Source organism: Clytia hemisphaerica, unplaced genomic scaffold (assembly GCF_902728285.1).
Source record: "Clytia hemisphaerica strain Z4C2 unplaced genomic scaffold, Clytia hemisphaerica genome assembly, whole genome shotgun sequence".
NCBI lineage: Eukaryota > Metazoa > Cnidaria > Hydrozoa > Leptothecata > Clytiidae > Clytia > Clytia hemisphaerica.
The window spans coordinates 194,488-204,108 of NW_027103947.1; the positions used below are offsets into that span (position 1 = coordinate 194,488).

General features: G+C 33.9%; 2 protein-coding genes across 5 annotated transcripts in view; both read left to right on the top strand.

The window, feature by feature from the left end:
• Nucleotides 1–9,621, top strand: part of LOC136809967 (protein FRG1-like) — a 230,614-nt gene that overhangs the window by 114,997 nt on the left and 105,996 nt on the right. The window contains exons 2-4 of one of the 4 annotated variants that reach the window (XM_067066536.1): nt 2,730–3,102; nt 3,528–3,747; nt 4,404–5,282. The exons of the other annotated variants lie outside the window; for them this stretch is intronic. Coding sequence (XP_066922637.1) covers nt 2,730–3,102; nt 3,528–3,747; nt 4,404–4,620 — 810 coding nt within the window. The 3' untranslated portion in view covers nt 4,621–5,282. Of the gene's footprint in view, nt 1–2,729; nt 3,103–3,527; nt 3,748–4,403; nt 5,283–9,621 lie in introns of those variants that run through there. 4 annotated transcript variants of the gene reach the window in all.
• LOC136809980 (DNA ligase 1-like) lies at nt 5,538–7,858 on the top strand. Its single transcript, XM_067066551.1, has 4 exons — nt 5,538–5,604; nt 5,738–5,948; nt 6,127–6,267; nt 7,348–7,858. Exons 2-4 carry the CDS (start codon nt 5,798–5,800, stop codon nt 7,626–7,628), a joined length of 573 nt encoding a protein of 190 aa, XP_066922652.1. The 5' UTR covers nt 5,538–5,604; nt 5,738–5,797; the 3' UTR covers nt 7,629–7,858.

The window sequence follows — 9,621 nt, forward strand, 5'->3', positions numbered from 1 at the left end:
AGTGGTCATTGACCTTGGTTACTGCACAGGCGACTGAGATTCGATTCCCACTTGCAGCGGTTCACTTGGCAAGTGAATGAACCGGTCAACCCATGCCATTTCCCAGAAATTGGAGACAATCTTGAGTGCGCGAGTCTCATGCTCAATGAGGTAACATACCTTGTATAATTCTGATATAGCAACTATCTGGTCCAAAAATTAGTTAGAGTGATTTTTTAAGCAGGATACTCAGAAGGTTTTACATATTAACATTTAAACAACCAGATACCTATCACCGAATAGTTGTTTAGGAGAAAGCAACAGTAGTCTTTTGAATAACTAATAACTCAAGCATAATTTAATGATAACATTGTATTATTGATTTGTCTTTTAAAACAAAGCTGTTACCTAGGGACAAGATAAATTATCCCGTATGTACCGGCTGAGGGAAAGTAATGTATGCTGGAGTAATGAGCTATTCAAAAGAGTGTCGCGTTCTTCCAAACAACTATTAGACAAGATATGCCGGCATCACACAAAGTTACAGTAACTGTACTGTAAGTAGCCATCATTATAACCATTAGCTTTTCTTTGTATTAACTGATATTTAATGTAAGCGCCTCGCTACTATTTGGTGGTCAAAATAGCAACAGATCTACTTTATTCTTAAAATGTTCAATCTTTTTTTGGTGTGTTCATAATTCTGCTATCCGCAAATGGAAAGTTTCCAATTTTTTGCACAATTGTCATATTTGGTATACCAAATCTATTCGTGAATGTGAATCATTGGAGAGAACCTACACTTTTAAATTTTTTTTCCTAGTTATGAATTTTTTCTTTTGCTAATCAGGATGTCATGATGTCATAGACCTGAGAAATACACTTCTATAAATAAATAAAAAAAAAGATAGAAAAAATAAAAAAATGTTAAATGATTGAAAACTGCAGCATCAAATCAATGATAAGAAAAATATTAGTGCAATTTTACATAATTTGTTACTCAATAAACTGTTGCATTATTTTAAACAAATAAAGACGCATTACAGTAATCATAATTTTTATCATAATTATCAATTATTCAATATGACATCCTGATTAGCACATGAGATTTTTTTCTAGTCTTTGAAATAATATTATTACCTTACTCTTAAGTGCCAGATAAACAGGGGGGGTTCGATTAAACGGGGGGTTGGAAAATTTTCGAAATTTTAATAAACGGGGGGACCTAAGGGGTTGGAGATTGTACTTCTGAAAACCCAAAAAATAAGGTAAATATAGGCTAAAATCAGGCTTTTTGGAGCAAAATAAGGCGACTTCTTCTTGCTAAATGAAAATATTCTTAAAAATTAATAAACGGGGGGGGTCCTAATAAGGTAATGTAATGCATAATTTTTATCATAATTATCAATTATTCAATATGACATCCTGATCAGCACATGAGATTTTTTTCTAGTCTTTGAAATAATATTATTACCTTTCTCTTAAGTGCCAGATAAACAGGGGGGTTCGATTAAAATGATACCAATAAATGCACGAATCCAGTCGTATGAATACAGTTATGTCCCCTCAACAATTAGGTTGTGGAATGCCTTACCAACCCATATCGTCAACGAAGAAGACCCTGATAAATTTAGCCTTAGCATTTCTAACTACGAATTTTAACTTGTGGAATTTTTATTTCTTTATTTTTACTTTTTTCTATCCTGAGCTAGTCCTTTTTGTCTCTTCCGATTTTACTCTTCGTGTCTTGTGTCCCCATGCTTTTTCTTCTGTTGGAACAATTTTTGTGCCGTGTTTTCTTTTTTACTTAGCACTGCTGGCCTCGTCACCATCGTGGAATCATCGACATGGATAATTTTAATATTGCAACCTCATATTTTTATCTTACATTTTGATATGAAAATATTTATTTTAATAGTTTTTAAATTCCAAATTAAAATATTTTTCCTATAATTCCTACAATTTTCTACTTAGCTTGGCATGTAATCGTCTCGTCCCAGCTCACTCTTACACTTGATATTTGAGTCTACACCTACAACTTTTGTGCTTTCCTTTTACCAGCGTCTTAGAACATCTTGCGCTAATGTTTTTAACTTTTTATTTTATTTTATCCTTTATGTTTAAAATCACGAAAATGTACGTAATGTATTATGTGATAATTCAATAGAACTAGAACTAGAACTAGAAACGGGGGGTTGGAAAATTTTCGAAATCTTAATAAACGGGGGACCCAAGAGGTTGGAGATTGTACTTCTGAAAACCCAAAAAATAAGGTAAATATAGGCTAAAATCAGGCTTTTTGGAGCAAAATAAGGCGACTTCTTCTTGCTAAATGAAAATATTCTTAAAAATTAATAAACGGGGGGGGGGTCCTAATAAGGTCTGGGGGGTTGGAAAATTTTCGAATAATATGCATGTTCAATTTTTAAATTTTTAAACAATCTTGCCTTGTTAATATTTTTTCATATGTTTCTGAACTAATATGACCAATGAAATTGAGCCATATGTTATGAAAACAATTTCAGGACGGGATTTTTTTCTTTTTACTTTAAGAAACTTTTACATGGAAACCTTTTTGCTGAAGAACAAATCTGCAAAATGATGCTAAATTCACTTTTGCCTAGGAATCTCAACACAATATATAAATAATTTATATGAAGGATGCAATTTTCAATGTCATTCATTATGATAACTCCCACCAAATCAAACAATACCACGAAATCTCCCATTGTATATTTTTATATGTTTAGATGTCAGAATATGGGCAGGTGAAACTTGGCAAATTGAAATTGAAAGGAGGAGAGAAAAGTAAAAAGAAAAGTAAGAAAAATAAACGAAAACATGATGAAGAAGGAGGTGAATCTTCATCAAGTACGAAGGCTTGGAATGAGGAGACCAAAAAGTATCATGGCTGGTGGCCTTTAAAGACTTTTGAGGATCTTGGTTGTGGTATTGTAGCTGTACAGACAAGTTTCAAGAACTCGTATATTTTTGCAGTAGACAATGGAACTTTGAGATTAGGATCTGAGCATGATGATCATTTAGAAGCCATACCAATGGAAGAAGAAATCTTCACTTTGATCAAAATCTCTGAAAATAAAATTGCCTTCAAATCAGGATATGGTAATTATTATTTTTATTTTTATTTTTGCTGACGACAGGGAGGCAATTTTTTGAAGGAGGAGCTGTTTTGATTATAGCGACGACTAAAAGATATAAGTAAACGGATACAGGTCTTGAGAATTTCGGTTGGTAATAGGTCATTGAAAGCCTGTTGTTAGATCTTCTGAAGAAAAGGATTTGAATTGTTTATAATTATTAGGATTATCGGTAAAATACTAATAATACTAATAATCATATAATAAACTAATATAATAATGTTCTTTAGTTGTGATTTATTTTCTGTTTTTGTTTAATTTGAGAGTATGGATGATTGCTGTGACAAATTCAACCTTTGGGAAGTTTGATGTCTAAAATATGTGTCTGATGGCCGAATTTTCTTATATAATCAATATTTTAAAATGATATGCTTGGACTTACTTTTCCAGGTAAATACGTATCAGTGAACGCTCGAGGGGATGTTATGGCTCGTTCAGAAGCAGTTGGACCTCAAGAACAAATAGAGGTTGTGATAGAGAATGAGAAAATCGCATTACAAGGGCACAACGGTTATTTCATTACTATTAATGACGAAGGAGACTTCAAAGCTCTCAGTCGAACCGCCAAAGATAAAGAAATTTTCATCTTGAGATCAAACGTTTCACGAAAGTACGGGTTTCCTTATTTTTACTTTTTTTTAATTCTCAAGAGTTTGTTATTATCCTTGAACGGCTTTGTTGCTTGCTATAATGGTTTAATCTTGTTTTACGAGAGCTTATCTTTAATGTTCTTTAATCATGATTTATTTTCTGTTTTTGTTTAATTTGGGAGTATGGATGATTGCTGTGACGAATTCACTAGCTACAGGCCATTTTTCATGCCCTTTTAGCGTCCGGTCATTGGACCCTACCCCGCTTAAAGTCACTAAAATTTTGGTAAAAACAGCCATTTAAGTGGAAAAACACAAGAGAAAGTGCCCTTTTTGGCCACCAACGGACACTGCCCTGCCTTTCTAAAATATGGCCTGAGCTACCTGTTAGTTATATTAGGGAAAAGCTGACGACCCTGGCCATCTCTACATACGAGACTTCACCGCAAACTAACTCCAAAAAACTTTCTTTCCTATACAAACACTTTTGATTAATTTCTTTAACTCGAACCTCTATAACTCGAATGTCTCCTTAACTCGAACAAGTTTTATGGTCCCTCAGTTAACAGCGCCTTATAAACCTAACTCAAATTTTCTTAATTTGTATTCACCGTGCGTGTTCGAGTTATGACGAGTAATGAGACTTCACTGTATTTCCATTTCATTTTTGTTTCAGCAAAAAGAAGAAGACGTTAAACGAAGAAGAAGAAGCGGGTGACGTACGTCAATTCGAAATCAATTACGTCAAACAGTTCCAAAGCTTCAAAAATAATAGACTTAAACTACACGAGGGACCGTCCTCATCATTAGAGAAAGCACGAAATAAAGGGAAACTTCACGAAGCAATGCTGGATCGAAGGGAGAAAATGAAAGCGGATCGGTATTGCAAATAATGAGAGTGGATTTGAAATATTTTCTATTGCCGATATGAGAGACAGTTATTTCAGTCTGAACCTTGTGCTTCAAATACTCTTGGTGGAGACACTGTTTCGACATTAATGTTGATCTTGGCATCCGCCAGCCGTCTTTTGGTTCAAATGATCAATTTGTGTGCTGCTGATATGAACTTTTTTAAAGAAAGTCGGTGACAATTCAGACAAATTTTTAGCAGAGAGTCTCGATAAAAGAACTGTTTATATGGTTTTGTGTTATGAATTATGTAGCTAAAACATACTTTTTAACCTTTCTAAGACCAATGAGATCAAATTTTAGGCTCTTAAAATGTATATGGTAGCAATAATTATATTGAAACGAAATCCAGGATCGAAATTATTTCTTTCGTGTGCACTTAGTTTGATTGCCATCATTTGCTCTTTCAATAGCGTGATAATACTGATGTCTTGTTCATAAAATCATGCTCAATGAAATAAAAACAAAATCAAAATCGAACTGAATTATTAAATGCATTTTTTGAAAGTTTCATAATTTTGAAAATATTTACTTGACATTTTGTGGTTATTTATTTTAAAAAATCATGATTTATTTGACCTCTAAACGATTAGCTATCGATTTTGTCACCATATCAACGTAGGAAACAAATCTTTCGGCTACCGTATTTTTTTACTCACGCCATTTTTACAGTTCCTATGGTAATTTTGAATTCACGCATAGAAAGGTCATTGATATATTGAAACCAGTTGAATGGATCTATTGAAATTCATCAATTTTCTATTGATGACGTTGCAAATGAAGATTCATTTTCAATCTCACTATGACGATGAAGCGAATGAAACTAACAAACCCCTAGGAACATAATATTTTTCTGTTTTCTCAAAAATCGAAAGAGTAAAAAAAAGTTTAGAAAACTATTTTGTTCAGTTTAACTTTTTCTTATACTCTAGTAAGACGTCATTTTGCAAGGAGCTTCAAGAAAAAAGGTGAACTTCATTTTTGCAAATGCAACATATTTTAACACCTTTTCGACTTTTAATACAATAAACAGTAATCAGACAAAGTCAAGTCGTTTTCTAATGTCTTATTTACTAGATATTTAAATTGTCTTTCGTTAAGACAAGAACGTTGAAGAAGACCTAAGAAAAGACAACCGAAGGCAACACAGATAAACGAAGGATGGGAAAGAAAGGATTGGCATCGGGCGAAGGAAAGAAAAAGAAGAAGAAGGAACAACCACCTCAAGATGAAGAAGAAATTGAACAACAAGAAGAACAAAAACCAACATTAGAAGATCTCGAAAAAGACATCGCTCTATTGAGGGAAAAAGGTAAGAAAACATTTTCCACTTTCATCTATTAAGTGATAATTGTAAAAATTTATTTGATTGAATTCTTGAAATTCATACTATAGCTAAATGATGATGAATCCTAAAATAATTTTCTGCACTATTTTATGAAATATGAATGTTTTTTTTGAATCTCTCTCTATTTCAATGAATTTTTCAGGCAGAGAAGATCCGGAGAATGTGGATTTCGTCCAAGAATTACGAAAGATTCAAGACCAAATGGCCGACATCATGGGTAAAGACAAACGCCCGATGACCGCCAAACCGGGCGAAGAAGAAGAGAGTGAGGAAGAAGAAGAAGGTGAGAAAAGAAGAAGGGGATTTTTTATTGGGAGCGGAAGATCGGATTTCCGATGAAGGGAAAGGAAGGCACAATAGACAACCCTATCTCAGTGACAAACATTTTGCTGTTTAAAGGCAGAATGAAAAAAGCTAATACCGATGTGTATCAAAAGTCGTCTAATTTTAACTGGCTGGGTTTCATATCTTACTGTTTTCAGCTACAATCGAATCATGGACAAAATATTTGAGACAAAGGGAATTTCCCTACGAAATTTTAAACACCACTAATGATTTTTAAGCACGTTAAACTACACTTGGAAAGTAGAGTTTAACTCTGAGTTTCAACATAAGACTTAAGACTTAGGACCTTAGGATGCCAGGATTTAAAAGCTCGAATTTGCTCCAATAAGGCTTGGAATATAGCCTAGAAGCCAATAAATTCTGAAAAACGTTAAAATACACTAAAATCTCAATGTATTTCGACCATGATTGTAGTGGTAGTTTCAAAAATTAGTGTCTCTACCAGTGAGTATGATAGTGTAGATTTCCAGACGATTTTACCAGTGGTAGAGATCCATGCGAGGATGTAGATCAATAAGTGGAAAAACCGAATTAAACGAGTGTAACAAAAAGGAAGCAAAGCTGACTATAAGAAATATTAAGGTTTTTTATCCACAAAGGTTTGCGGGGGGGGGTCGAAGTGATGCAGGATCGTTCGAGAAAAAGGTTTTACCGAAACCACTACGATCAAAGTCATAATATTTGAGAAGAAAGGGAAATTCCCAAGAAATCTTACAACCACAAACGATTTGGAAGCGCTCTAAATTAGGTTGGAAGGGTAGAGTTCTAACTCTAAGTTTTAACGCTAGACTTAAGGTCAAAGAATGGTCCAATAGGGCTCAGAATACAGCCTGAAAGTCTATAAACCACTCCCGGGTTGAAATATTCCAATAAATTTATCAATTAGCTAGCCTCAAAGCGACTTTCTTGCCCGAACTTTAAATTGCTAAACACGAGGAATTAACCAAAATTCTCAATATATTTTGACCAAGATTGTAAATAAAATGGTTGTTAATATTTATAAAATTTTTTTTTACAGAGGAAGAAGAGGATCCTGATAAAGAAGTAAAAGACTTGATCAACAAACGTCTGACGTCATGTATGTTACTGGCTCTCTCTTTCGAAAGTGAAGACTCCTATCCTGAAGATTTTTACGAAAAACTCAAAGAATCTGCAAAACTCGACGAAGTCACTGAGCCCATCACCAATGAAGAACGCAAAATTCTCAATAATTTGTTGAAAGAGAAAAAACCTGAAGCAAAGAAACGAGTAAAACGTGCTGGTAAAAATAAAGACACGGCGAAGTCGCCCAAGAAATAATTTTCGTGTTTGTGTTTTTTCGACCGAGACCAAAGTTTTTGAAATTTTATCAATAATGGATCACCGTTGATACGTCTAAGCTAGGAAGAATGAAACATTCTATTTGACTGGAATAGAGAGATTATTGATAGAAGGGCTAAAGACTTGTAAATTTAGTATTGCTGACAATAACGCACACATATATTTTCCTTTGTAAATACACTTTTGTTCCAATAGTATCGAAAAACCTACATATTTGTGTCCTTGTCATTTTCCTTAAGCGTCAGAAAATCTAACTATGGGATTATTAAGCCTTCCTCTTAGCTCCTTAACGGAATCAAGATCAATGATAGACCAAAGATGCAATGATGGGTGATAACGCGTATATATAGACATACGTATATGTAGACAAGAAATTTGAGATATGATTTTGTCTACTGAAAGTACACCTGTCAATTGAAACAGCATATAGATAAACTACACTGACTTGAAATTATGTTCGCTCCCTATTTTATCAAAACGACCCTTTTCACACATCTGGTCAGGAATTAACAAAAACTTCTTATTAATCGAATTTCAACTTCATTTTGATTTTGATTACACACTTCGATATTCGTTGTGAATTTTCACACCATTCTTCCATCGCTTGATAATGAACAAAAAATGAATTTTCAAGATTTTCGGCCTTTGAAAAAATCAGGGGTGTATTCTCTTCTTCAAGTAATTCCTACGATTCTTTTTGCTAAAAGAAATATGTTAAAATGTTATTTATTTACGTCTCTTATCAACTCACAGTTTCCTTCCTCTTCCTCCTTCTCTTTTTCGCTAAAATTTCTTGTTGAGCAATGTCGAGGAAGAGTGTCAATTTCTCATCTGCTCTGACCCCCGTCTCGCCAAAAATTAATTAAATCTCGCCGTACTTAATTGGATCTAATATTACAACTTTCATCATTTTGATATTTTTCGATTGCAATATTTCTTATCGTGATTACACGAAGAAGGAAGAAAGTTGGAAAAAATATTTATAAAACGCCCACTAGATACTGGTGCTTGTATTATAGAAGAAAAAAATGATGGTTTTATAAAAAGACATGAATTCTCCATCAAGAAATGAAAAATATCAGTTGATTGAAAAAGACGTTGGAAGCCCCGATCTCACTACCAAGAAGAAACTCACCAAAAAGATTTCAAAAACTGGAGCCACCAAAACACTCAAGAAAACCTACTCCACATTGAAATCAATGGTCGTGAATGATCAAGATTTTCAACATATAGATTCTGGTTCGGAAGAAACGAGTTTCGCAGACTCTGAAATGATCCCTGAAATCATAACACCGCCTGTAGCTATGCGCTCATCCGAACTTGTACGCTTAGCAGCAGCTAAAAAGAAGCAAAATAATACTCGCGACGAGGTCGTACGTTCATCGCCTAACGTGAATTCTATGGATGAATTACGTGTTTTGTTTGCAGGTAAGAATGGAGGAAAGAAGAGATTTTCGCCTATGTTGGGTGCAACTCCAATCACCAATTTGAATTGGAACCATGAAAATATAAAACCTCATTCAACAAAGATTGAAGGTCCACAAATTGAAGAAATCTCAGATTTCATGAAAATCTCGACGACTTTTGTTGGAAGAGATGATATTTCTAAAAACGACAGCAAAAGTTTTGTGAATGAGAGCTTTGAAAGGAGCAATGATAAAAAGGACAAAATGAATAGTGGTCTGGAATTACCAATCTTATATTTTAAAGATAAAGAAAACAGAGAAGACTTAACTGATTCAACAAAAAAGGAATTTGGTTTATTGAAAAAAGAGGGCTATAACGATATCCAGGATGCTATGCTTTTGTTGGTATTTGATGTTGCTATGGAAGCAGAGCTACCTTCTTTATTTTTTGAGAAACTGTTTCAGGAGCATGATTTACATGAAGCAATGAATCAACGAGGGGATTTGTTTCGTAAATCTTTTGAAATGATGTGTCAAATTCACCAGTTGTGAAATTATTTGATATT

Excerpts from the sequence above, each read along its gene's own strand:
- LOC136809980 (XM_067066551.1), top strand. The coding sequence starts at position 5,798 with ATGGGAAAGAAAGGATTGGCATCGGGCGAAGGAAAGAAAAAGAAGAAG. Across the intron at positions 5,949-6,126 it reads CGCTCTATTGAGGGAAAAAG|GCAGAGAAGATCCGGAGAAT; the intron begins GTAAGAAAACAT and ends TGAATTTTTCAG. Across the intron at positions 6,268-7,347 it reads GAGTGAGGAAGAAGAAGAAG|AGGAAGAAGAGGATCCTGAT; the intron begins GTGAGAAAAGAA and ends TTTTTTTTACAG.